The sequence below is a fragment of the Sparus aurata genome, chromosome 16 (genome assembly GCF_900880675.1).
Source record: "Sparus aurata chromosome 16, fSpaAur1.1, whole genome shotgun sequence".
NCBI classification, from domain to species: domain Eukaryota; kingdom Metazoa; phylum Chordata; class Actinopteri; order Spariformes; family Sparidae; genus Sparus; species Sparus aurata.
Genome location: NC_044202.1, coordinates 6,921,692 through 6,949,636, shown reverse-complemented (window position 1 = coordinate 6,949,636; position 27,945 = coordinate 6,921,692). Strand labels below are relative to the sequence as shown.

At 43.4% G+C, this 27,945-nt stretch overlaps 2 protein-coding genes across 4 annotated transcripts; one reads left to right on the top strand and one right to left on the bottom strand.

The window, feature by feature from the left end:
* Positions 1–289: 289 nt before the first annotated feature.
* Positions 290–20,804, bottom strand: zfyve26 (zinc finger, FYVE domain containing 26). 3 transcript variants are annotated; one of them, XM_030443743.1, is made up of 43 exons: positions 20,679–20,804; positions 19,176–19,464; positions 18,928–19,003; positions 18,631–18,717; positions 18,333–18,482; positions 17,867–18,206; positions 16,668–16,792; positions 16,309–16,473; positions 16,128–16,216; positions 15,881–16,032; positions 15,567–15,776; positions 14,335–14,946; positions 14,019–14,168; positions 13,756–13,907; positions 13,339–13,582; positions 12,937–13,200; positions 12,669–12,788; positions 12,383–12,553; positions 12,019–12,252; positions 11,710–11,815; positions 10,614–11,452; positions 10,168–10,367; positions 9,958–10,062; positions 9,684–9,806; positions 9,154–9,330; positions 8,194–8,443; positions 7,802–7,897; positions 7,383–7,570; positions 6,981–7,117; positions 6,849–6,877; positions 6,572–6,708; positions 6,258–6,478; positions 6,011–6,158; positions 5,569–5,778; positions 4,631–4,846; positions 3,947–4,144; positions 3,629–3,709; positions 3,417–3,544; positions 3,148–3,322; positions 2,964–3,023; positions 2,481–2,663; positions 2,330–2,380; positions 290–2,111 (listed from the first exon to the last, which is right to left on the bottom strand). In XM_030443743.1, the coding sequence occupies exons 2-43, from the start codon at positions 19,385–19,387 to the stop codon at positions 1,899–1,901; spliced, it is 7,824 nt and encodes a 2,607-aa protein (XP_030299603.1). In that variant the 5' UTR covers positions 19,388–19,464; positions 20,679–20,804; the 3' UTR covers positions 290–1,898. The 3 variants fall into 3 exon arrangements, with proteins under 3 accessions (XP_030299603.1, XP_030299605.1, XP_030299604.1); XM_030443745.1 differs by having other exon boundaries at positions 10,168–10,364; XM_030443744.1 differs by having other exon boundaries at positions 12,383–12,550.
* A 2,231-nt stretch (positions 20,805–23,035) lies between these two features.
* lgals3a (lectin, galactoside binding soluble 3a) lies at positions 23,036–27,600 on the top strand. Its single transcript, XM_030443792.1, has 6 exons — positions 23,036–23,206; positions 23,606–23,623; positions 23,709–24,416; positions 25,627–25,715; positions 25,830–25,986; positions 26,538–27,600. Exons 2-6 carry the CDS (start codon positions 23,609–23,611, stop codon positions 26,691–26,693), a joined length of 1,125 nt encoding a protein of 374 aa, XP_030299652.1. The 5' UTR covers positions 23,036–23,206; positions 23,606–23,608; the 3' UTR covers positions 26,694–27,600.
* Positions 27,601–27,945: the final 345 nt, after the last annotated feature.

Sequence of the window (27,945 nt, the reverse complement as noted above, 5' to 3'; positions counted from 1 at the left end):
ACTTCACAGGCTAGCAAGCTAAGATGGCAGCAACGTCATATTTCAGTGTAAAGACATGCAAGTGATGACTGCAGATGTTGTTACCTTTGGACAGCATCAGGCTAACTGTCCCTGTTTCCAGTCTTTATGCTAAGCTAAGTTAGCCAATTGGTGACAGTTGCTACATATTTCGAAGACAGTGTCAAGTTATATCAGTTTTTCTCAACTGGCAAGGTGACTGAAACGTCTGTTTCATGTTTTCATTTTCATTTGAAGAAACTAGGCAGAAATAACCTCAATATACTCCGTATTTTGTATATTACATCTTCTTTTATTATGTTATTTTCATTTTATTTTACACAGGATGGAGAAATCACAGTTCAAAAGCATCAGTCCCTGCGTCGTCAATGCAGTATCTATTTCATATTTTACAATTTTCACCAAAAGAAGTGTAATTTTTTTGTTAAACTTACTTAAAGTATAAAGTGCGGCAGTGATGAGACAACAGTCGAAGTTAAGGAGGATTAGAGTGCAAGAATGTCGTGTGTGTGCCTCTCGAAAGTCTTCTTCTCATCTCATCGGCAGATCAACACTTTTTTGCCGTCAGTCCCGGTTTTCAGAACAGTTCAGCAGACGTAAGCACGACAAAGGATAAACACAGTATCTCTAAATAAAGATTTTAGCAATGTAATCAGAGCTGCTCTGAAATACACATTCTAATATCCTTGAAAAGGCAGCTTCAGCAACACAGGTGATTGTCAGGTGAGTGAACGAAAAACATGTTTTATGGTGACAATACAATTATGTTGTTATTTTGTTTTGGCGAAGGTTCGTGTCAAAAATCGGCAAAAACAAAACTACACATAAAAAAAAAACTATATGGCAGTCCCTTTTTTAAAAAAAAAACAACAACATTTGAATGGTTATCTGTGTGAATTAATTTGTACAGATTTATATTTTTCAAACAGAAACAGGTCAAGTATTCTATGAGAACTAAGTGAAAAGCATAATTTAAAATTAGCAACAGTCTGAGTGATTATTACAGAAGAGGAGACTAAAAGTGGCCACCCAGCGACCAAATTGATGACTTAGAGAGTTATTTTTTTTCCAGATAATAGATTTAAGTTCATCTGTAACAGGATTTGTCAGTGGGTCCCTTTCTGTATCCAACCTAAAACTTTTAGATTTCTTGTACAATTCTCAACATCTTCAATGCCCTTAAATACTTCAGATTCTGCATGATATTCATTTCCCTTACCTAAAGGGAACATTCCCTGAAAGCTGGCGGTAAAATGTGCTGTACAGCTTCAGGTAAAACAGGTTAAACGGCTTCATCAGGATTACAAAAACAAGATTCACTTTCATGAACATGTACCGTCTTCCCGCAGAACACTTCATTACATCTAAATAAAACGAGAAAAGAGGACTTTGAAGCAACACGTCTGCAGAGGCCTTCCAGTCAGTTGTTGTTTTCCCTTTTGGCTGAGGTAGGATATTAATCTTAGTCCAATACTGAGTAACAGAATCTGTTTGCAATTTTTCTTCTGTAATAGTTGTCACTCCGGTGACATTGTTCCCTCTCAGCTACAGATGGGCGATAACAGCTATTTGTTTCGGGTTATGGATATAAAGCACGGTGGTGATTCATTAGTGTAAAACGGGAAGGCTGCACAAACACAAAGAGGAAGTGATCAACAGGGTTTCTAGCCTCTACCGAACTGGTAAGTTATATAACTTATCTGTAACTAATCTGCAGCCGGGGAGCACACGACATGTAATGTGTGCAACAACTGCTAATCTAATCATTCATCTCCCCACACAGTCTCCAGAAACCCTGGATCCTCTGATTTGCGCTTCATTTACGGCTCGACTGTTTTTAAGCGCTGTAAGTGAAATCCCTTGTTAGGCCGACAGTGCCTTTACCTGGCGTTGGTTCGGCCCTGGCTCTGCTGAGAAGACTTGTTTTGGTGTTCGGCCAGCCACTGGTGACAGATGTTCTTCATCACCGAGTCATGTGCTCCCTCAGCGGCCTGAAGGACGTCCTGGACCAACGGGCTGGCCCGGCTCGGCTCCAGCTTCACCGCCTGCAGGTACGCCGGCCGCAGTTTACTGCACAGCAGGTAGGCTTTGATCTGCAGACAGAGGGGTCACTGAGTTTGCTTTTCTATACCTTTCTGAGGATGTAAATATTGATTTCAGATGTGAAGAGGATGATCCTTTTTGGTCAGAAAGAATACCTAACAGGGTCATTTCAATTTCTGTATTTTTTTTCTAAAAGGCCTCAGGTATGAACAGATGTTATAGAGACATATAGAGAACAATATGATGGTAAGCAGTCAGTTTACAGTACCTTGCTCTCTGTGTGCTTGGTCTCCAAAATGAGACTTTCCAGCTCTTTGGCCTAAATCAGATAAAGGACAACAAGGAAGAACAACCCAATGAAGCCAAGACATAATCAAGATTTGTTAGATTAGTACACTCCAAAGGTTTCTGTCACTCACATCAGCTGGTCCCTTATCTGCGATGGAGACGCAGCTCAGGATGAGGGCGTCGCAGTCGTTTTTGGTGGCGGTGCCCGATTCACCCACACATTTAAGCAGCTGCCGTACGGCTCCGTACTGCCTCTGACGGACAAGCCGCTGTCCTGCCCGCACGTAGACCGCCTGGGCCTCCAGCTGGAAGTCCTGAGGCAGAAGGAGAGCGAGGAAACAACATTTTTAACCTTTAACCCAAAACCAGTAAACAGTAAACTAACATTGTTAGGCCACTGAGACAAAGCAAATCAAATTAATTCTACCGCGCATATTCAGTGTGTCGGCTTGCTGTTGTTGCTGTATTGCATGTTTCTGTATAAGGAGTTACTCAGTTAATGACAGCTTTATCTTACTGTGTTTGCTTGTCTAAATCAAGATCACAAAATTGACTAAATTATTTCAGGAGGACACGTTTAGATATAAGGTCACACATGTAATATCACAACATACCTGTATGACTCTATATGCAATGCCAAAACCTTCTTCTATGTTTTTTCCTCCGAGCATCACCTGTAAAAAAAAACGGGAGCAAGACGAGTAAGATCAGCAGTAAGGTAGACGGCCATCTTAACAAACTGTATCTATGTTAAGCGGATCATAGGGAGTACTGGGATGATTCCAACTAGAACCTCACCTTGCAGGCAACCTCAACTTTCATGGGGCTTCCTCCGAACAGTGTAGGTGGTGAGTTGGATCCAGAGGACTTGAGGGAAGGTGTGCTGGTCTGAGGAGCCTTGGAGGAGGCTGTGGTCTCACAGCGGTGGAGGAAACGGGTCACCTCGAGCTGAAGCTCAATTGTGTTCATGTGCCTAATGAAAATAAAAAGAGGTCAAATAGATAAATAGGCCAAAGTGTAGATTGATTTCCATCCCGCTTCAATGAAATAAGGATATATCAAATAACCTGGACACGTCACTTGATGACATCATCTTCCTGAATGAGTTGACCTGAGACTTTCTCTTCCCACCACCCCGACCCTGTTGCTCCTGCAGGTACGTCCTCAGGTGCTCTTTGGCTCTGACCAACCAGCGCTGGACAAGGTCAATGACATGGTCAAAATCCTCAAATGAGCAAGGAAACTTTTCTTTTTTGTTTTGAAAAGCAAAGAGATATACCTGCTGTTCTCCCAGCTGTAGGTACGAACTGGCTCCGTGTGTGAAGAATCGGATACAGGTCATGGCCGCGCGCACATGATCCTGTCCAGGAAAACACAAGTTAACATATTACTTACATGAATTATTTTTATTTGACTGTGTTACAAAATCAGAAAATCATCAAGATGTTCCTTCATCCTTGCCTTTTCTCAAAGGATCAGTTGGCTAAGGCACAGACCATGTTCCTTTGATTTCCAGTATTTCAACCAAGCTCACATCTTATTTGTTTTATTTTGAAAAATTATTATCAAAATCTAAAATAAGTTTAAAGACTCTGACCATCATGAACTGCTGGATCTGGTACAGAGTGTGGAAGTATCCTCGCCGCTGCAGGAACTGGCAGGAGGCGATGAGGTAGCGGCTGCATGATTCCAGGCCGGGGTCAAGTTTTTCCATTATCCCCTGCAGCGAGCCAAGACGCCCCCGCTCGAGACTGGGCTGCAACACACCCTCGAGAAACACCTCATCTGGGCACTCCTGAGTCACGTAGACAATAAAAAAAAACTCGTGTCATACAAAACATGTCGTGGCACGTGCGGCAGTGGCTCGATTTCTGTACTTGTGATACCCTGGATTCACTGCTGCTCGTTCAGCCTTTTTAAGGGACTGATCAAGCTACAGCTGGTAGCGCTAGATCTTTGGTGTGCTTTGTTGTCACATTGAAAAGGGGACCAAGTCTAAACCAAAGTCGCACAGACCTTGTGTATTGGATAGCGTTTTGTAGCATGAACGATCTTGGCAACAGAGGGGTGATAAATCACATTGTTGGGTCAGATGATCCTCTGACTCCTGACAAACTACACCACAAAAGAAGCTTGAAATTTCTATTTTCAGACAGACATCCGATGCCAGTTGATGTCCAATTAAATGAAACTAAATGATTAAAACATACTGGGAAACTGAAGTAATGCTTCCAAACATGCCTGAAACTGAATGTCTTTATTTTGATTCTAAAAAAATCACCTTGTTAAGCAGGTATGTCAGAGCTTCTGTCATGCAGTCGCGTCGCATGTAGAAACTGATCAGAGCCAGGTGAGTGCCGTATGTGTTCAGGTAGTACAGACACTCCTGGTGGAAGCTGCTGTTTGGAGTCTGACCCTCTGGTCGATCCACAGGACCGGCCTCGTTCAGGGCGTCCTCCAGCTCCCGTAAGGACGCCAAGATGTCCTCCCCAGAAGACTGACACAGGCACAGAAACACAAGGACAACACAAACATCACACAGAGAATGTGTATGTGCACATTATGTAATACATTCCAATTGACTTAATATAACATATCTTATTGCAGTGGTGCTTTTATCCCAAGTTAGATAAGGTCAAGTTGCGCAAGAATACAGGCCAACACAGACATAACAACGCCTCCTCACTGGCAACTCCCATGTAATCCTGTCCAATAGAAACCACAAGCTGGTGCAAGTGCCACACATTCCTCTCCAAGTGACAGAGCGTACACCCGGTGGCATCAAACAATACGTGGGACATTCCCAAGGTGTCGTGTACCAGAGCAGGGGGGCGAAGCAGTCCTGCACATACTGTACAGTTTGAATGTGACAGTGTGTACAAAACATACCGTTTTCTGCAGAAAGATTTAAAAATGGTCGGTTAAATAATTTCTATTGTGTTTGGCAAGTTTCCAAGTGCTGTCTGCACAGAATTCCAGTCAGAACAGGTTCATGGCTGCACAAAGACATCAGACTTTTGTTAAAATGCTAATTTGGTTATGTAAAAGCATTCAGGAATGATGGTGAGGCTGATGCAGGTTGAGAAATGTCTAACTTGTTTACATGCAAGATATATTACAGAAATAACAAAGCCCAGCACGTATTATCTGCTTCAATATAGGCTATAATCGATGTCTCAGCAAGTAAGGGCAAGCTGCCACTATACAGTGTCTTCCTACCGTGGCCAGAGTGGGATGTACGTCGGTCTCCAGGTGCTGGATGACCTCCTGCAGCAGTAAGGGTCCCAGGTTGAGCTGGTTGCGGTCCACTGGAGCCTTCAGGCAGCGGGTAAACTTCTCCCTCGCTACTGAAAGGTTCCCTGCCTTGAGGGATGCCATCCCCCACGCCTGCCACACGCCGCCAGGGTCCAGACCACTCTTGGTGGACACCTAAATTACCAGTGACAGAAAAACAAAAGAAAGTCCCCCGAAAAATTTGGAGTCAGCATTCAACTTCAAGTAAAACGAGTAGTACTTGCCTTCAGAGTTTCTTATCACATAACATTGGATGTACATCAGGAACCAGACTGCATTCATTAACAGTATTTTTAATATGCTACTGCTAATACTTAAATGCAAATAATGAAATAAAAAAAGAATAATAAACCACAAAATGCTTCACCTCCACTGCTAGCTGGTAGTGCTCCGCTTCCAACAGCTGGTTACGGAGACGCGCGACAGCTGAAGTCTCCAAAATGTCGTCCAGAGAGGGGACATATTTGTAATTGGCCGACACGAGGATTTTTAGCACGTCTACTTTGCTGATGTAACTGCAGAAACAAAAAAAAGTTAAAGAAAAGTGTGAAATATCAAGTAAAAAGGAATGTTACAAGCTGTCGACATCTCACCGACCGAGGGTTACATCTTACCTGTCACATAAGGCAAGATCCTGACTGCGGCCCACCTTGACGAACATCAGTTTGGCACTGAACAGCAGCCGCCGCATGATATCAGTGAGGAGGCAGGCGTCCACCTCTGGATTGGTCAGCTTACGTGACAGAGAGCGGCAGTGGCTGATGAGCTGGTGGCCACAGGCGGTCTGGTCACTGTGCAGAGACAAGACCGCCACGCAGAGATACGCACTGGGAGCCTTGGGGTTTTAGCAAAAGTGTGTGATTAGTCTTACGAGCTCCAATGCAATGACCTGGTAATGACTGATCCTGTGTGATCATAAAAGTCAGACCTGTTCGTAGTAGAACTCGCTCCTCAGCAGCTGGTTCTCTGCAGGGTTTGTGCTGAGATGGATCTGTTGTTGGACCACTTCAGGCAGATGCAACATCCCATCTAGAGCTTCTTCTGTGATAACCGGGCTTCCAGCCACTGAGAGAGAGAGTGAGAGCTCAACATCACAGCCGATCTAAGACTGTCTGCATTTTAGACGCTCCAGGTGGCAAGTTTGCTCATTCAGAATGCATCAATGTCACTGTGATATATCAAAGAGGAAAGAGTTTAAGATTTACCTTCAGCTGGTTCCAGCTCGTCGTCAGAACTGCGAATGTAAAAAAGCAGCAAAATTAATTGCTGTGAATATTGTGAGTGCAGCGCCTGTGTTGTTAAAAAAATAAGGCTTTCTTTGACAAGTGAGGTCTTACTCTGGGTGGAAGTAGGCGTAACACTGGTCACAGACTCTGACTTCCTCTCCTGGGCAGCCCTCTACAGGCATCTTGTGCTCTGAACACGCGTGACAAACCAGACGGCCGCATCTCCGACAGTGATGTCGTCTGTTGAACTAAAAGCAGAGAAAAAAGCACAACGACCATTTGTAACTGAGGGAACATAAATATTGTTAAACTGTCATGTTATTCTCACATTAGTTTCCTTCCTCATTGTCCTGACATAATAAAATTCATTTTAATTTAAGGAGATTTAAGGTCAGATCAGGAAGGACCTTCTTTATTTGTCTCAGTTGGGAAACTGCTACAGAATTTTACATAGAGAACATATTTCATACATCAGCAAGAACTTCTTATTAGTTCAACGCAGGTGAGTCTCACCATAGTGAATCTCTCCCGCTGGCAGACCATGCACACGAGCTGTTTGGTGTCAGGGACCCAGTCTTTGCGGGCTGGGGGCTGGTCCGGAGGCTGGAATTTGGCAGAAGAGCGGCGTTTCCTCCCCGCTGAAGTTCGATCTTTCTCCCGGTCTGTGTTGTTTGAGGCAGGTGTGTGCGTAGGGGTGCTGCCTGTATGTCAAACACAATAAAGAAAAACAAATCAAAGATGTTTCAAAGCAGGAACTTCATCTTAAATTTACAACAGAGACACCGACCAAAAAATAACTTCATTCACATTTCTTTAAATCAAATATCGTAGAAAGGGGGATTTCCATTTCTTCTTTTATGATTTAGGCGCTGTTTAAATACCAACCAAGGAAGGAATGTACACCTCATATCCTTACTGTGAAACATGCTCACCTGTGGAGGATGTTGGAGATTCAATTCTGGATGACTGGGAGCAGTTGTCTTGAGCAGGACACTGCATCAGCCCATCCTGGAGGCTGATTACAGAGTCTGGAAAAAAAGCATGGTGTTATCTACGGTCACTGGCTGCGCTAAAACACGACCTTGATTTTGCTACAACACAGTATATCTGGGTGCACAAGAACATTTTGTTTGCTTCACTTTGATCCCACGAATCTATTAAAGAAAAGTGGGTATTTTGAAGTTGGTATAAATTTGTGTCAGTTATTTGAGAGCATATGTTCAAGACCAAGCTTTCAGTGCCAGCTTTCAGTGCTTATACTGATACTTATAATCTTTTACATGCGTCTGTGACTGTCGCCATACAATGTGCACTGAACACTGACCAGATCGAGACCGCTCTCTGGGAGCGCAGGAGAAGTCAAGGGCCTTGCCGGCGTAGTCTGCCAGAAGCTTATCGATGTCCTCGGGGCCGAAGCCAGCCTCCTGACCAATTAGGAGGCTCCGCAGGGTTCGCACCGCCACATCTGCCCAGTCCACCTTCAGGTTCATCAACAGTTGCTCGAGCATCAGCAGGGGCTCCGACAGCAGGGGGAAATAGTCCTGCCTGGCAGCAGGAGGCAGAGTGAGCAACACCTGGAGGAGAAAACAAATCCACTGAACAACCTGGATACAGTAGATGGAGCAACTCATGCAGAATTGTGCTTTAATAGTGTTAAACCAACATCTTTGACCACCAGATGATCACTTGATTATATTACAGATCATGTCTCTATCTCAATGTATCTCCAAGTAAAATAAAGTCTGACTGAACATAAATGTCTACACCACTTTATTAATACATGTGTTTAAACTTGACCACATCACTGCTGCAGAAGATAATACACCCAAAACAAAACATTTCCCAGCATGTGAAATAGAAAAGGCACAATTTCCTGTACAAAGATAAACATTTTAAGAATTACGAAATTGCAAAACCTTTTTCGATAATCCAGGGTTTCTAGAATGATGCAAAATTGGGGGTGGGACTGAGTTGCAAGACATGACTTAGGTAACCGTGAAAGGAAAACACACAAGGTGTTGAGAAATAACAATTCCAGGAAGGGAATAAACTGTGCGTGAACTTCTGCTGATAAAGTGCTACTTGGAGTTAAACAAAAAGAAAAATCCCCTCAACAAATTAATCAGATAATTATCTCTAAAATATGAACAGTGGTAGACTCAGATCCTTTACTTAAGAAAAATTACAAGTACTACACACATACAGTACCCACAATGTTGGAGTTACTCAACATGGAGCCTATTTTGTAAATAGCTGTTTCATAAGTTTGTCGACATTCACAAACCTTTGAGCCCAGATGGAGGGCGTGGATGTGTCGTCGACGCGCCGGAGACACCTGCCTCTGGAAATGCAGGGTGAGGTAGTCAGCCAGGAAATGACAGGCAGCCAACCCAGGGCGACAGTCCAGAGCGCGCTCACAAACGTCCAGGCCAACCACGAAATCTGAGAGGCCCTCGAGTAACTAAAATGTAATAAATAAATAAGTAAGTGACTAAGGAAATTCACACAAAGAGAGAGAAACTGAAAAGGTTCAACACTTGTTTTTTCCCCCCCATGGCAAAAAAATAGAGTGTATTATGTGCATCTGCCTGTTACGTTAATTAGAATCAGTTAATAATAGTTAATAAATCTCATTTGAGTTTTCTGGAACATAAATGCACAGAAATCCAGTAGTTTTGCACAGAGGAATGCCAGTAGTATCAATGTCATCTCAGGAATCGACTGAGTCATCCCTGACAAATTACTGACACATTAACCCACGTTTTAATAAACTGATTTCAGCCTAAAGTCAACCAGAAGTTTAGTGGTTTGGACCTGGAAAGCCTCGTCTGTCTGTCCCTGCTCCAGCAGGTGAAGCAGATGCTCAGTCTTCAGCTGCAGTCTCAGCTGGTCAGACACGGGATAGAGCTCAACCCACTGTGTACAAAGAGCAAACTCCTGCAGAGAATGAAGAGATTGTGAATATTATGTCATGTAGATAAACAAAGATTTGAGATTACTGGGTGGCAAAATGTACTTTTTATTTGACATCTGATTTACAATGTGCGACTGTTTGCTCAGTAAACTGTTGCAGGTGTGTTGTACGCACTTTGGCCTCCAGCATCATTGATATCATGGACTCGGAGTTTGTTTTAGACTCAGTCCTCAGCTCCTGCCAAGTAGCCCAGGGCAGCGGGGGATGCAAATTCAACATCTTTGAGAAGAAACGAAACACACTTGTCAGCATGGAAAGTCAAATGATGTTAACATAGTTTAAAATGATGCCAACCAAACAGGTGTGAGAAGACCTAAGAATTACCCAGTGATAGATGTCCAGTTCTTTCTTCTTGAGCTCCAAGTCCGTTCTCAGTGACGTCTCTGTGCTCGGGTCATTGAGGCAGAACTCCAGCAGCTCCAGGCACGCTGACAGAGGCCAGCGCTCCAGAGCCTGGAGGGCCACACGGGCTCGCAGGTTAGCATCCTGCACGCGGAACAGCTCACCTATGGCTTCAACTCCATCTGGACAAAGAAAATCAGATAAACAGCAAAACACTTTGGTTGGCTGATAGTCTTGTTTGCTTAATGTATGTAGGTCATGTAGAGGGATCAGTATTTAATTGAGAATGTTTTATGACCAAGTAAAAGCTCTTTGTAGTACATTTAAGAAAGCTTCAACGCATAGTAACCTCAGTATGTACTAGGTTGGATCGAATAATAGAGCCACATGAGAGCCTCCACGGATTGTCTTTGTTTAAATGCATTTACCTTCCAGTGCGGCACAGGCAAGCAGACGGTCTCTCAGCGCCCCCTCCTGGCTGCAGCCCTGCCCATACAGCTCCAGCAGACTGAGGGCTCGGCCGAGGTTCCTGGAGGAAAGGGCCTTCTGGAAGGCCTCAGCAGCCACAGCCTGGGCAACTTCTTCTTGAGGCCCGGACAGCAGGAGGCTGACCAAGGGTTTCCCACAGACAACAGCCCCCAGTCCAGCAGAACCTTCCTCGCTATCGTCCAGTAGAGTACCCAGCACTGGTTCGGCCATGCTGTGCAGGTAAGCCCGGAGAATGGGGAATTCCTTCAGGAGGTTGTCTGCTTCACGAGAAATTTGCTCTCCATCTAACACGACTTCTTTACGGCCGCTGCGGAAATAGCCAGACCATCCAGAGGGTTGTGTCCTGGTGGTTTCTCCTTTGCAGGCGCTTAAACATGCCATTGTGGCAAGCAAAGGTGAGCGAGACTTAAGGAAGGACAAGGCCGACGGTGTGAGGAGGAAAGAGGTCGATGTAGGGGATGAATGAGATGATGACGACGTGGGTGAGGTGGAGAGGGTGCTGGTTGTAGCTGATATGTCTTCCACTGAGGCCTCAGACTCAGAGCTCACATCAGACTGGGGCTCTGTGAGGCCCAGAGTTGACAGGTGCTCCTGAGCGTGCTGTTGGAGCAGGACAGACAAGCTGGCAACACCGAATACGTCATCTTTCTTGGCCTGGCTGGAGTCTCTTTCATCAGCTGGACAGGTGATCCAGACAGGCAGAGTGTCGCAGCATCGCTGGACGATCACCTGCTGGACGCTCAGTCGCAGACCTTCCTGCTGCAGCAAGGAGAGCACTCTGCGGACAAAAGTTAGGTAAGCCGTTTAAAGTTTATTATCTAAATTTCTCATACATTTACGCTTTCACACTAAAATGAATAGAAGATTTAATATCTATAGCCTGACATGCCCAATACGTATTTTGATTTCAGTGTTTTATTGCACACTGTAAGACTATTTCTATATTGACGCACACACCTGCAACAGGGTGATAACATAGCACGCAACCTACAGGTTTACTTGTTGACACTGATGGGGCTTAACCAGTGTACCTACCTGTCAGGGGACACCTGTCTGTCAAACAGCAGGTGGGAGAGAAGCTGAAATGGGGCTTGAAGCAAAACCAGCAGTGGATTCCCGAGCTTGACTTCACTGTTCTGGTCTAAAAGAAACAGCGAGAGAAGGAAATGAGAACAAAAACGGGCTTAAGAAGAAGAAAAGTCACTGAAGAAGCAGAATTTGTAATCAAAGAGGACAATGCACTTAAAGAGAAGTTCTGAAAGAAGTGCCAAATACAGAAGGCGACACTTTCTCAAAAGGAACCCAAAGAGCTCATCATCCCTCCTCAACAACAAACGATTTTACCTTCAGAACCAAGGCTGCGCACTAACACAGATGCCAGTGTGTTGACGTAGTCAAGGAAACTGCGCACATAATCTGGTCTGGCAAGATCTCCGTCTGGCTCGAAAGGGCAAAGCTCGTCCAGAGAGCGAAGCAGCTGCTTCATGCTGGACCGCACGGGATGAGCGTCCAGCTCCGACTGCTTCAGATTGGCCTGTTCAACCAATTCTGCCAGAAGAGCACTGCCCACACTGCCATCTGTTAAATGAGAGGAAACTTAAATAATGTTCAGACTTTCTCACTGAATGCTTAAAACATTCAACGTGGTTGGAAACTTCAGAAATATTCGCCATGTAACCCTCTGAAAAGCCACGGTTACTGTGCCGACCTGTGCCGTCTGTAGCACTGCTCAGAATGTGCAGGGTTGTCTCCAGACGTTGAGCCCGACTGAGCGAAGCAGCGATCCTCTCTTCTCTCAGTGATGGGTGGCAACACAGCAGCACTTCCTGAATGCAGCATCCAAATGGGCTGGAATACACCGGGTCGTCCCCGACAGCTTCTATGAACAAGAGTGGATCAGTAACAGAGAAACTACTCCGTCCATCCAGCTCATTATTTATGTTCAGTCCCTTATTTCGCATCTATTTGTGAAATGTTTGAGCTCTTTTACTCACCAGTTTTGACAGAGCCCTTATTTGTGGCAGAATGATTCAGGATCTTGCTGATCTGTTGTAACACCATGGGTAATCCACAGATACCCTCAGAATGGGGAACTTTAAGGTCAACTCTGACTCCTGGGGAGACAGAAAGGGATTTAAAATGAAAACCAAAATGATTACCTGTGTAAAGCTGCTAATAAACACATTCAATTGCAGTTGGTCTTGTTCCAGTCTCCACTATAGAATACATTTGTTTTATAGCCCTTAAATTCAGGTTATATACCTCGAGCCTCCAGGCTGCTGTTGAGCCTTCGCTCCGCCGTGTCCAGCAGCTGTCGGGACGTCTTCCAGAGCTGACAGTGGCAGCAGGCCAGGTCAAAGGCAGCCATGGCTGCTGGGCTGAGCTCCTCCAAGAGTGTATAAAGGAGGCCAGAGGGGTCTGAAGAGCAGCGGCTCAGCCAGTAGCCTTCCTCCAGTGTGGGCATCGGGTGAGCAGGGGTGCTGAGGAGCCGATCTGCAATGTCTGAGATGGAGTAGAAAGCTACACCTGCCGGGAAAACACACACAGAAGTCAGATCCTGAGTAATACATGATACAGGGTGTATCACAACTTCAACAAATGGTTCAACATGTTCTTTTCATTTTGCAAAACAAGGCTAAAAATGAAGAAAAAAAAATATCAGACCTGCAGCAGCAGCACTTCCGATGGCCTGCAGGGTCATTCTGCCACTGCTGCCCAGCCGACTCCTCCCGGTGCCTGACGCAGCTGCTGTCCCCAAACCCTCTGAAGAGGATGAGGATGAAGACATCGACTGGCTCTCCATCTTCTGCTCCACCCGTCCCAACTCTACCAGGACTTCTTTGTAGTGCTCCATGAACACCAGCTCACCGCAACAGGCAGACGCCTCCAGATCAAACACCAGGGACACCTGCAGAGAGGCAGAGAAACACACAAGACTGAGCTAATAAATGTACGTCTAAGACATTAACATAATTATTGTAAGAGTGCTGCTGGATCAGATGGTAAGACATATGTTTACATTAACATGACATTTTAGGCTGGTAAAAACGTTTTTTTTTGTGTCCAGCTTGCCACACAGACCTGATGTGCCTCCATAAAGTTCCCTCGGCGGATGCAGGACATGAGCAGAGACTCAGGAGGGGACAACATGGCGGGGACCAGCCAGCTGTGAGAACCTCCGCATGGACAAACCTCCAGTTCCACACAACCTCCCACTGTCCCGCCTCCACCATCTGACAAAGAACAAAGAAACTTAATCGTTTCTCAAGGAGGATGAAAGAAAACAAAAACACAGAAACAATGCACGTACATATCTAAACGACAGGCTGTAATTTTTGTTTTACCTGATGCACTCGTGCTAACTTCTCCATTGTGTTTCTCCACGGAGGTTTGTCTCCCTGGTCTCTTCCTTCTCCTCAGGCTCGAGCTCTTGCTGCGACCCAGAGGAGTGATGGGAGAGGTGACCGCTGACATCTGGAGAGGACTCTCTGAACCTGTAAGAGAATTTACCATCAAGACTCAAAGAATGAACGCCAAATTTCTAAGTCTCTCGTCACGTGTCAGTGAATTTTAGTTGTACTTGATTGTCATTTGCGTTGTCTTGCACGCAAAGGTCAACCAATAAACTAAAAGTAAAAGCTAAGCCTTCGCCCATCTCACCGTTTCCACTGCCCTGATTGCTGCTGATGATCTGCAGCCTCCACTGAGCCTCTGCAGTGCGTTTGGATAACCTCTGCAGGCGCGTCCCGAATGTGTCAGCCGTCACCGAGCAGCCGAGGCTCTCCACTGCTTCAGCCTCTCTAGGCAGCGCTCTTCCTGCCTCTTGTCCCTCCTGCTGGCCCACCACACACATGCCCTCCAACCCTTCTTTCAGCAGCTTCATAAAACCCTCCATGGCTGCCACATCAACCAGAAAACCCCTGCAGCCCTGGATGAGGTGCCCCAGGTCCAGGTGAGTACGGTGGGCTGCTGTTGGTGAACTTGAACGCTGCTGTTGATTCTCCGTCTTGCTGTATTCAGTCTCATCTGTCTTTGCTTTGTTTCCCAAGCCTACATTTGTGTTTCTTGCGTCAGATGAACAGTCTGACTGAGCGGCGTTGCCTGTGTTCAGACTTGAGTTTGTGTCTTTTTGGATCTGCTGGGAAAAGTCCGCCTTGGACAGAAAAAGAAGGGAGAAGATGTTCTCTAGGAGCTCCAGGCGGAACATGGCAGGTACGGCCTCCAGATAGAGCTGACACTCCGACAGGTAGTGCTGGAACGACAAATGGCAACCTGGAAAGCCCAACAAACAGAGCAGAACAAGGACAGTCAGCGCTACATCCCTGATTCCAAAAAAAGCTGGGACGCTGTGGTTCTTTTCATGTTGTCGGCATCAAATTCATAATGAGTGTACATTTAAAAAAATAAAGTTTAATGTAGAGATGCCTTTAAGTCACTGTGAAACACTACAAATTCTAACTACGCACACACTGACATGTATGTATATTTAATCCATTTTACCCATGACACTTCTACACTTCTTTTTGCAAGTGAGATGATAACCAGCCAAAATTAGCAGACAGGAAGCTTCATCTGTCATCTGTCATCAAATTAAAGCTTCAGTGCAGCAGGGGAGGACGTACAAGAAGAGAACTGAAAAAGACTACAGTCTGGATTTGTGATGTTTGTATTACTAATATTATACGGCTATGCAGGCAGCGAAAACATTTGCAAACATTTGAGTTCACATAGAGAGAGTTTGAATCTTTTTATTTGTGCTCTGTACAGTAACATTTTTCTTGACTAACACACCAGAGAAGAAGACAAGTAAACGGACAGGTCAAGGCACAACTCAACCTACGTGAGCCATCAAAATAAAGCTTTGCTGCAGTAAAGAAAAACAGCCTTCCTACCTTGTGAGGAAGTTGAGGTTCGGTTTTTGTCAGTTTCTGTTTCAGTGGGCTGGTGATGTTGCGGCTGCTGCGTGGACTCACACTCGGTGCAATTTGAGTATTTATGTGCGTTTGCACAGAGAGCGCAGATGGCGTACTTCATGGCACAGAAACCCTGGAACAAAACAATGTTCCTCTGCACACCAGGACTGAGAGAACCGACTGTGTCTTCTGCAGGGGGAAAAAAAAATGTCATTTTTGTTTTTGCAATATACCCCAAAATGAATTTCAGACTCTAATTGACAAACAACAAGAGAGACGATGAAGATGCTGACCTGGTCCTGGGGAGTTTGGCAGCTGCTGCAGCAGATCTAGTATCTTGCGCTCTTCAAACTGAGCCAAAGGAGTCAGGGAGTGCAGAATATAGAGAGCAGAGTGATTGTCCAGAGTGTGAAGCTGTGCCAGCAATGCCTCCATAGAAATCCCTCTGATTAAACAAAATACAAAAGTAGTAAAGATCAGAAATAAACAAAGATTAAACGCCAGTCTAACTCCAAAAAAGGAAAACCAAACAATACTTACGGATTGTTGTTTTTACACCATTCAAGTATTCTAAGCTGAGAGGACAAAAGACTGGCAAACTCCTGCAGAACAGAGTCATTGGCTGGTGCCTGAAAAGAAGATAAATATATCAACATAACACTTAAAAGTGTTGAATGGCTATGGAGGAGGACATTCACATAGATGTGTTTTCAGTTCTGACTTGCTCTCGGTGAAGGATGCTGAGCAGCGTTTGAGCCGAGCTCAGGCTGCGACACTGAGTCCATCCCAGGAGCAACAGCAGACGGGACAAAGGCTGAAACTCCAACTTCAGTAAGTCTCTGAGCTGAGAGAACTCCTCGTGTTTAATCAGGTCCAGCGCAGTGACCTGCAGGAAGTAATCAATCTTATTACATTACTGAATTTCCTCACATGAGGTCGCAAATGAGCTTTACTTAGTACAAATTACACAAAAATGCTGCATTACAAAGCTATTGAATTAGATTGTCTACAAAGATTCAAATCTGGTTGAAAAACATTTAAATCAGATTAACATGTTTCCATTCCTCCCGGAGCACTTACCAGGACCTGCTCCAGGAAGTGCTTTCCACGACTAAGGCACTCGAAATAAATAGTCTTCCAAATGGATGGACGATCGTTGTGGAAACATAAACTGAGGGCCAGCTTCTCGGCTTCAGGAAGGTCCGCTGGGAGGAAAGTAGTGAAAGCAAGAAGTACAACAATGTAACAAAGGTAAATGTCATCTAAAAGGTTATGCAAGTGTATTGATTTGTTTATCATCTATATAACCAGAAAGGTCTAACTGAGATACAATTTGTCTTCTGCGCGGGAGTCCTGGACAAGATAGCAGCAGAAAAATTAAGAATAAAATAACTTAAGTAAAATTTTGAGAGGGAATGCAAAAGATTTTTTTTTAAATATTCCCATTTTTGCTGATGATGATTTTCTTTTCAGGACCATATTACACAAACTGCCTCCTTATTCCTGTTCTCTACTGACTCATCAGCAGCCTTCGATCACGTGGATAAATTATGTTTCGGTGTGAGAAGAGTCTTAAACTATATAGGAAATAGGATAAAGCACTATTTGACCACTGGGCGCACATTTCCTGTTACTGAGCGCTGGTAAATTCCTTCTCTTTGTGTAATTTGCTGCTTGTTTTTAAGTCTGTCGCTTGTTTCGTTAATGTGAAATCATTTGTTTTAAGCTCGTCACTTGTTCTTTAATGTGTGTTTAAAGCTGCTGTCTCGGCAAAAGATTTGATTTTAAATCTCTATGTGAACGTTCCTGGTAAAATTAAGTAAAAAAAAGAAAATAGGGATAAACTATTGTTGGACACTGCATTGCATGCGTTTAGACACACACTTACACGAATGCAGACAAGACCAGCTGCTTGTCACATGTAACTGTTTTGCAGCCACAGAAGCAGAAGTGTGATTGAAAGGGTGATTAATAGAGGAAAAGGGGTGTTGCCAACTGAACGTGGAGAAAGCCAAATCTCTGGCTATAAATATATAACCAGCATCAGAACCATGAAACAAATCTGGAAACTAAAACAGCTCACAGGAGGAACTGATTTACAGGAACTGATTTCAGAAGCTGTTTTACAAAGCATACCGATCAACATGAATACTGCTTAAAGGGCCATAACACCAATTTGTAATTAAATTCGTGTTTTAGTTTAAGAATGGGGCAAAGCCTGATGAACCAAAATAATCATATTTGTTGATGACTTTTAGATCTGAACACACTCAGACCACCTTGTGTTTCAGGCGCGTTCCTCAGTAGATGATCCCTCTGAAGCCTCAAAGAGGCGGAACAGTACGCAGAGACAAGAGCGTCGCACCGCGGGCGAAGCAACGAGCTGAGGATCCTCTCCTCCTTCAGGGGCCCGTCTCTGGCTGCCCACAGCGCCTCGCACAGCGCCTCGAGCTGCCCGTCGCCTTTACGAGGGCTCCACGGCATCACAGACAGCACGGTGTATATCTCCTCCACCCACTCCTCCACCTTCTCCAGACTTCTCTCTGGTTTTCCCAGTTTCTTCATCAGGTGTTGGATGAACGTGTGCTGCAGAGTTTGGTCCTCCGTGCATGACTGGTCCTGGTGAAGATGGGCAAAATGCACACATACTAAAAGAGGCACATTCCTAAATTTACATCGTTTGTATAGTTCATATTTCTGTCATAATTTTGTGCCGTTCTATTGTTCTAGTATTTTTTACTCTACCTGTAAGAAATGTGATAAAGAATGGGCCAGCCTGGGCTTCTTTTTCTCCAATAAGGTTCGTAGGCAAGACTCGACAGCAGCTTCTGTTGTTCTTGAGCCATCTGGAGCGTTTTGTTCAGACTGTGCGTCCAAAAAGGCCCGATGCAACTCCTGCAGAAAGATCATTATCTCAGGCCTGAATTATGTCTCGACATGTACAACAGTGGAACAATCTGTCTCAATCAAAGAAGCCAAGAAACTCTCTTATCACGTTTTTACTACTTGGTCAACAACAGACAAAAGTCAGAATAATATTAACCTTGAGAACAGTCTCTGGTATGCCCTCTGACCCCAGCTCCTCCAGGAGCAGCAGGAACTCCAGCTCTCTTCTGATGTGAGGAGGAACCTGAGAGGAAGCACAGAGATATTGTTTCACTCTGTTGTCATCCAAAGACACAATATTGTCATTGTGGTTCCAAGAAAGATTTGTGTTTTGTACTTAACACAAACAAAAGTGGTCTCAAACACTAACATGCAGGTTGAGGCATCTCGACTAAAGCCTGTGGCTTTGTCGTAAGTCAAATAAGCACAACAGAGAAAGAAGTAAGAGCATTACCTGCTCTTTTCTCCATTTCTCCAAAACCTGAAGCCAAAACCAAGCCAGTTTGTGTGGACTGCCCACAGACTCCCATCTACAAAATAAACACACAATAAATCCACAGCACAAATAACACATAGATATAAGAGTTCAATTTTAGAATGAGAATTTTCATAATACTGCATTACATTTGATTCTCTAACACTTCACAATTTAAATGCAAGTAAAACCCTGATGTCTTGTGAACATGCTGCTGCATGACTCACTTTAAACTGTAGGGATGGCAGACGATAGCTTTGATTATATGTTGCAGCTTTTCTGAAAGTCCTCCCGTTGAGTCAACCAGCTGTGGCACACAGGCGCCGGCCAGCTCCCACTCTCCATGCTGCAGGCACCTCTTAAAGTACTCAAACAGCTCCTGAAGGGAGGTTTCTGACTCACAGCCGAAGGGATGCATCTTCACTTCCAACTGTGACATTTCTCTGCTCAGTGGTCACAACCGGAGAGGCACTTTTTCTGCCATACAGCCGAGGGGGATGCTTGAGCTTTCTTCACCTGCAACAGAAAGAAAAAAATGGAGATACACTTTGAAACGTGTGTCGGAAATCTTCTGTTTTAAAGTTCCATTTAAAGGTACATGTGTAGTTTTGGAAAACAAATTCTTACTCAGAAAGGTTGTGCTTCATACTCAACACTATATTGATATGGTAGTAATACAAATTCTAAATATTTCTTCATCTTCATAATTAATTAAACTGTCTCAGAGAGGAATTAGGTCCTAACCAACAATGTTTAAAGCTAGAGAGGAAGCTACTAAGGAAAACAATATGAAATTGTGTTTGAGCGTTTGTTTAGTCGGTCGTCAAAATCAATCACAAATTTTCTTTCTCATTAAAACTTCTTCCCCAAAGCTACATTGTGCACCTTTCACAGAAATGCAATGATTTCCTTTTTTCTTTAATTCAGTCCTAACCCTTTGTTTCCTAAACATGCATACACTCAAATCATATCAATTTTCTCTCGGTTCAAATTTTGGATACTTTCTATTCATATTTCCTTGTTTAATTTGTTGCAAACAATTCTTGTTCTCCAGATGTAAGACAACAAATGTCATGTCATGTATAACTGGTTTTGTATTTATTTCATATGTATTTCTTCATTATCGTTTAAACGAACAACATGATATGATAATGTTGACTGCAATATATGTATTTGCATTATATTGTTTGCAGCATAATTTCTTTTGCAATTTCAAGCACTCTTGTCAATTTTATCACCACTTATCTTAAGTTTGCTTCGTAAATGTGTCATACGATAACCAGAAATTGTGAATTTAGCATTGTTGGCTTGTTAATAATTCATTATCTGTGCATGTTTTCGTTTATCACACTCGGTGTCACTCAGAGGCAACATCTGTACCACAGATGTGAGACTTCATACACAGTTTAATCGCATCATCTGTACCTTTAATTGTCTGTGCAAACACACCGGGCATGTTGTGAAACAAACATGGATCAGCTGCTGCTGTGTTCAGACGGAGAGACGAGACATGTCTTTAACTATGCTTTTTAAAAATGTCCCCATCTTCCCAGTTCGTCTCCTCTCAGATTTGACAGCCACCCAAATGTCACCATTAGCGGTAGCATTAGCTTAAAAATATTGCTGACTGGCTATAGCTGAAACATTAAGTTAGCTAACTTCCGTAACAGCTAACATTCATACGTGCTAAAGCGCTTAGAAGTTAGCGAACATTCAGTGAATTTACTTACTCATTCTTTGTGCTGTTTCCCCCAAAACTAGGGTTTATATTCACTCCTAGCTGCTGCTTTCCTCTGAGCTGTTATGCTAGTAGGCTACTTGCATGTTAACGATGGTCATGTGACAAAATCAGCTGATTCTCCACCGCTGATTGGTCAAAGGTTGGTACGAAGGGGGCGTTCCGGAAGTCGAGCCGGGTTCCTTTTGTTCACTGCTGCTTTCAGGTGCTGTCGGAAATCCAACGATTCAAAGATTATCTAAGGAGAAAACAACTGTGAAAGTATTTTTAAACTTCGAAATTTGTTGTGAGACAAACTGCCATTCTTATATAACTGTAGGCAGGAGTATTAAGAAATAGGGTGATTGTATAGGTTTATCATATGAGATCTTAAAAACAGAAGTGCAAAACTATTTCAACTGCAGGCTCCCAACAACCTTCAAGAGCATAATGAGTATGAATTAATGTTGAATGAATAAATGAATGATAAACCCAGTGACTGGGATTGATCACACTCAGTCAGCTGATGATGATCCTCCTGACAGAACTCTTCTTCCCACACTGAACTTTATCAAACACAAGTCTCTCTTCTGATGGAAACATGACCACATCAGGAATTTGTAAGTATGATTAAAATGATGGGCGGGGACACGGGGGAGTGAAGTTATCCTGTTTTGACTAGTGGAAATAAGGTTGCAGTAAAGGCTGAGGTAATGGTAGATACTTTTGTTACAGTGCACAGCTTCAGTAATCTATTTGAGGATGGAAGAAGTGGTAGAGGGAAAACTAAAGTTGAAAACGTGGAGGCATTAAGAAGAAAGGAAAGGATTAACAAAATGTCCCACTCACAATGGGATAAATAAGTAAAGTGCTGGCTAAAACTGGGAAGATGCAACCAGGGAAAGATTAAATATGCTACATCATGTTGAAAAATGCAAGTATAGTGGGACTTATGAAGTTGTTGATCTTATTTAATAAAGTGTGGGAGGAAGGAAGAATCTCAGAGAGATGGAAGGAAGCAAGTATTATTCTGATAAGGAAACCTGGGAAGGATGCTAGTACACCAGAAAACTACAGGCCTATTGTCTTGAACCCAGCTGGCACCAGGCATCAGTTTAACGTCAGAGAGACGTTGGACTTGACATCAATCTCCATCATTAGATAGATATTGAATTGTGGCTGGAAATCAAAATCGAATATCCATAAAAAACCCAACGTTTGTTTGACCTCAAACTACAACGTTAAGCAAACATTGAATTTTGTGTCTCCAAAGCTCAAGCAATTTCATCATATCATAAGTGAATTATTTGAATGATTGAATCCTTCATCCAAAAAAGCAAGTTATATCCAGATATAACATAAAGCATATAGGAAATGCACAAACCCACCATATCTCCAGAGCCTCTATAACACAAAACAGGATGTTTATCTCAGTTATGCTGAAAAATCAGCTACTGTTAGTTTATCATCTTTTATTCTTACAGTCTTCTACTGCATTTTATCTGATAATTATCAATGTTCAGGCACAGTTCAGGCCTCACTGTCTGGAACCAGTTTAACCCGGTCATAATCAGGATTCCGCTGCCACTGACGCCTGAACTGGCATTTGCCTATTCTGCAAAACCGAGCTGGACTTTAGTAATTACCAGTGCTTCCGCCAAACCGGTGCATTCCCTGGCACGGCCCGGGACACCGAGCTGTCACTCAAACAACCATCAGACAAATCTGGACACACGCCTGATAAACCCCACCCACAATGAGAGGTTATGCAAATAATTTGTAGATTTTCTTTTTTGCTTTCATGAGAGTTATTTTCTCCCAAATTATTGTTTTCATTTCATACTGAATAAGTTTTGTTTGTTCTTTTTGGCACACATCGAATTCCATATAATATCATCATCTGCCGATAACCGATAGTGTAAATGTTCCATTATTGGGCCAATAAGTGATCTGTCCATTGATGCATCCCCAATTAATTACATTAAAAGAAACACAGTGAAATATAGTTTAAAGAGGAAGAAAGTAAATATTAGTATCGTACAAATAGACAACTGTTGCATACTACTGTCTCCACAGCTGAGATTATTGTGTTGTGTGAAACCTCATGTTTGATAAAGACCAAGAGGATTTAATTTACAGAGAAATTAATAAATTCCATGAAGAGATTACTTAAAACAGACATTTCACTTCAACGTTTGGGAGCTGAGAGCTCATGGTGACTGCTGCAGGCCGAATTAAAAAACTGTTGTCACAGTTGTTATTTTTGTTAGACTTTTACATAACTTGTTCTAGTTCCTTTGTGTGTGTTTGTGTGTGTGTACTTGTGTGTGTACTTGTGTGTGCGCGCCCACCCTTCAGGGAATACGTCATCACCGGAGCGCCCCTCCCATCCCAGAGTTGTAGTTGTGAGAGAGCAGCTCAACGTTAGCTTGTAGTTCTCTACCTCGGCAGGCTAAATTAGCTGGCTAACTGGCTCCCACAGCTGGATAAATCACCACTTTTTACCCACTATCGTTCGAGAGGAGTCCATCTTCTGGCGAGGTAGCACGAAATACAAGTTTGTAGTACTCACAGTGTTTTGACACCGAGGAGATAAGATGAACAGGCGAGCTAACAAGCTGAATGTTAAGTAACAGTTAGCTGCTGTTAGCTAGCTCGTTAGCCAACTAGTTAACTAGATATTTTTAAGACTATATCTCTCTGTATATGTGGCTAAAGTCAGTGTAGCAACTGTTTAGGTTGTCGTCATAATATTTAAGTTTGGTGAAGCTAATTTGACTCAGCCTGGATGGATTTTGTTGGTCACCAGCCGGGATGGAAACATTTACTCTGCTATTACTCAGAGCCTCTGTGTGACAAACCCTCCAGTGTTTGACAGCTTGTTGTTATAACTTCATCATAGAATTAATCAATTGTTGTCTTCTCTTGGTTTGTTTTCAGATCATGTCGGATTTCTCGGTGAGTTTAAATTATTTCCACAGTTAGACATCATATTGATGTTTTCTTGTGATATGTGGAGACTGACTTTCCCTTTCTCTTCCAGCTGGCAGATGCCTTAGGAGATGACAGCGCAAGCAAGGCAAAGAACATAGGCAACACTAACCCTTCTGCCCCTGCCGGCAACCCTCCACCTCCTGCAAACCCAGGATGGCCTGGCTCAGCCCCAGGAGCTCCCACCCAGCCCTCCGCCCCCGGTGACTACGCTGGTGGATCATCTGGCCCAGGGGCTCCAGGGCAGTTCCCATTTCAGTCCGGTCCTGGAGCACCAGGGCAATACCCAGGACCTCCTTCAGCACCTGGAGGGTTCCCCCCTGGTCCTGGGATACCAGGACAGTATCCTGCGCCAGGAGCTCCAGGGCAGTTCCCTTCCAGTCCTGGAGCTCCTGGGCAGTTCCCTGGCCATTACCCACCTGAAGGAGCTCCTGGACAGCTACCAGGAGGCCCTGTCTCCTACCCAACCGGACCATTTGCTTCTGGCCCTGGAGCTCCACCCGGGCCTTATCCAAATGTGCCTTACCCAGGAGGTCAGCCAGGAGGAGGCAATGGGATGTACGGACCGGGTGGTCCAGGTGCATACCCCCCTCCAGCTGGTCCTGGCTCTTTCCCTGCTTTCCCTGCTGGAGGCTTTCCTCCAATACCCCCTGGGTCATGGGGGCCACATGCAGGTGGAGGCTTCCCTCCTGCTCCTAGCCCCTTTGCTCCAGGGCCCATGGGTCCATACGGCGGGCCTGCTGCTCCCGGAGGCATGCTGGTGAGTACGAGCACTGTCAACAAAATACATCATACGCTTGCTTGCTGCATGTCTTTGCTGATGTGTTGCTTTGGTTTGCCGTGGAGCATCTCTCTTGGGCCTTTTGGTTTCAGGATGGGAAATAATACAACCAGCTACCTGCTAAATGTACTTCTACACAGGTTACCTGCTGTCATATAAGTATTCAGCTCTACTGATACAGTGGTTTTTCTAAATATTTAATGTGACTGATTTGGTGTCTCTGATATTACTGCTGGTGGAAAAATAAAGTTTCCTGCCTTGCGGGGATTTGCTGCAGGACGTGAAGGCTGCTGTTTTTCTGTATCTGTGGCTCTGCGGGTGTGCACAGTGTAACACAAAGCAGATTCAACAAATATTCAAAAGGAGTTATCAAAAATGTATTCTTGTCTTTCAGCCCAGATATAATCCACCATATAATTGAAAGCAATGAACTCAACTTTTCAGTCGGACAAGGACATCGCTTCCAGAATCAACATGGTTTGATTAGGCTACATGAGACGTGTCAAAGACTGAATATATACTGTTCACAGTATGAAGTTAGGGTTTGTTCCCATCTGCTTGGGGGGGATGTGTTGTTTTTAATTATGTGCAATATGATTTAAAATTACACGTTTACACAATACAATGTTTTTCTGTATTAAGACATATATTCTCTGATAAAATCAGTTTGTATGTTCATCACTATTTCCACTTGTCACATGGGTATAATTCAATGTTTTTTTCTGTCTTCTGTCATTTTGCTCAGAGGTCAGTTTGTATATTTGATGACTTGTTGTATTAAAATGTGGAAACTGAAGCTCTTCTTTTTATTTGGTTTTACTTTACATTGTCCTGACTAATCACGGTGAACTTTGTAAGCGTGCTGAACTAAATGAAGGAGATGATGACTCATCGAGGTGTTGCATTAGGAATGTGGGCACGGTCAAACTTTTGACTAATGTTTAACTAAAAATCCCTCCTAATGACGTCAAGTGCTTTGCTGTTTATTACCAAGTGTGGTGTATTAATGACAATTCTACTTCTGCCCTGGAGAGGTCATAAATAGGGTAAACATGTTACCATTTGTGTATTTTTGCCTAATAAACACAGTAAATTATAATCTGTTATGATTTTTTTTTTTAACTTCATTTCACAATAGAGGACGATAGACGTATTTTTGTGATTTTTGAAATACACATTTTTCTTGCAGATGATGCCGTATGATCTCCCACTTCATGCTGGAATTATGCCACGACTTGTTATCACAATAGTCGGGGAGCCCGTTCCTGGTGCAGACAGGTATGATCGACGCTCATCTTCTGATTCTGCTGTCGGTAATGCTTTTCTGTTGGAGGAGTATTACTGAATGCCTCAGCTGTCAGGAGAACTCAGTCCTGATCTTTTTTCTTGCAGATTCCATGTTGACTTCATTAAAGGCCATGAAGTCGTCTTTCACTTCAATCCTCGATTTCATGAGCAGACTATTGTCAGAAACTCCCAACTAGGTGGATGTTGGGGGCCAGAGGAGCGAGATGGAGGCTTCCCATTTTGTCAGGGACGCCGTTTTGAGGTAACAGTAACACCCTGTGCCTAAGATTAGGAAACGTTTGGCATATTTGATTCATAATTGAGCTTTTCAATATCTGTAGCTGCATTTACATGGATCCTAATATTGTGTTAAAAAGCCGAAAAAGGCGCCATATAAACACCTCAATCAGAATGTTCAGCCATTTTCTCTGGTTTCTCTGCTCATATAGCACGAGGTTCAAAAGTATTTGTGTCTTTGTGTACTGCACAGACAGCCCAGGTTTATGCAGGATCCATCTTCCAGCAGTTATTAATTAGCAGATTACTTCCTGGATTATTCTTTGATCTAAAGAGTTAATGTTAAAAATATTTTATTAATTTTTGTAGAGGGCGAAGAAAACCTGCAGGTCTGGTGGAACCATTGATTTTTTGTTTTTTTGTTTTGGCTTTTGTGCTCAAAAAAAAAATGTCATAATCACGACAATTATTGCAGATTGTTTTTCTATCAATTGACTGAATAATTCCAGTTATTCTTCCATTCCTCGTTATCACTTGGCGCGTTGTGGATTAAGTCTTTCGCTCTCCTCCCTGCAGCTGAAGATCCTCGTGGAGGAGGACTCGTTTAAAGTGGCGGTGGACGGCTCCCACCTGCTGGAGTACGAGCACAGAGTCGGCGGGCTGGAGGACGTGACCCTGCTGCGGGTGGTCGGAGACGTCGTCCTCCACAGCGTAAACCCGAACATGATCTGAGTCTCAGAGCTTCTAAAGCACACGTGTACAGACAGACAGGAGACCTAGGTGAAACTTTACCACTGTAATCGAAATCCCTTCAAGCACCTTGATGGAGTTTTTGAGGCCCGAAAGTCAGGAAGTGAAATCTTTGCCCACATGGAGCTTCTTCATTAATCACAGAACAGATGGCAGACTATAATCCTTCTCTTTATTTTTACTGGCTGACTGCTCATTTTATAGCAACTCACAATCGAGAATATTTTATGACGTAACAGAAGTAGAGTAGTGAATGAGATAAAGTGCATCTAAAACTAAGAAAATACTAATTTATACCTAATGAAACGATTGTAGACCACATGGAAAAGTGTGACAGTTTTCCTCTAGTATGCTGTATTTTGTTTACAGTACATACAGTACATGTTTATTATTCTCTCCTTTCTATCAGAATCTTGATAAGCCTTTGTAATGCATGAGAGTGTGCTGCTGAAAGTCAACTTGATCGCCTTTTCACTGTCTTAATTTAGTGCTGCCCCCCCCCCCCCCCCCCCCCAAGATTCACCGAGCTGATAACATACGATAGGATGAGGATGAAGTTTCTTTGAAAAAATGTATTTATATACTGACTTTGAGCTCCTCCGTTCTTCAGTATTAATTCTCCTGACTGAGCTCTAAGACTGAACTATGATTTCATGTTGAAGTCTAATCATAAAAAGCGAGGCTCAAGTAAAATGTCGATAAGCGGGAGGGGATGGGGTTTCTGATTTTGTTGCCAAAGATAACAGTGGTACAGTGTTTTGAGATGATAAGCTCACAAATAAAGGGCAACAAACGAATAATGACTGATAAAGCTGTTTGTTTCAGAGTGATGTACACTTTCCATGAGCTGCCTGCCTGTAAACAAAATAAATGCTAGTTTCCCTGTTCACATTTGTTGTTTTACACACAGGTGGAGAAATCTAATGTTTTCTATGGTGTACCTCTGTGCATCTGGTGTAATAGAGTGGTAGAATGTGTCATATTATCATTTTATTTATATGGCACAGTTTATTCACTCACTATAGCTCCAAGTAAGTACAAGTACAATATATTTCAAACAGACTTTAAGTGGAACTGTGGAGATGCATGTATTAGGGATGCATAACAAAAGGACAAGTACATTTTACTACATTTTAGTTGAGTTTTTTTATATTGTGGTTTTGCGAGTCTGAATACTTCTTCCACTTCTTGTGATGAAGAAATAGTAGTTTTAATATTAAAGTACAGCACTTAA

Coding starts and splice junctions, on each gene's coding strand:
- zfyve26 (XM_030443743.1), bottom strand. CDS start 19,387: ATGTCACAGTTGGAAGTGAAGATGCATCCCTTCGGCTGTGAGTCAGAA. Junction 7,898..8,193: donor CAGAGAGCGGTCTCGATCTG/GTCAGTGTTCAG, acceptor CTTTTTTTCCAG/ACTCTGTAATCAGCCTCCAG. Junction 3,024..3,147: donor AAGTTGAGGTTGCCTGCAAG/GTGAGGTTCTAG, acceptor TTTTTTTTACAG/GTGATGCTCGGAGGAAAAAA.
- lgals3a (XM_030443792.1), top strand. Junction 24,417..25,626: donor CTGCTCCCGGAGGCATGCTG/GTGAGTACGAGC, acceptor TTTTTCTTGCAG/ATGATGCCGTATGATCTCCC. Junction 25,716..25,829: donor CCCGTTCCTGGTGCAGACAG/GTATGATCGACG, acceptor TTTTTCTTGCAG/ATTCCATGTTGACTTCATTA.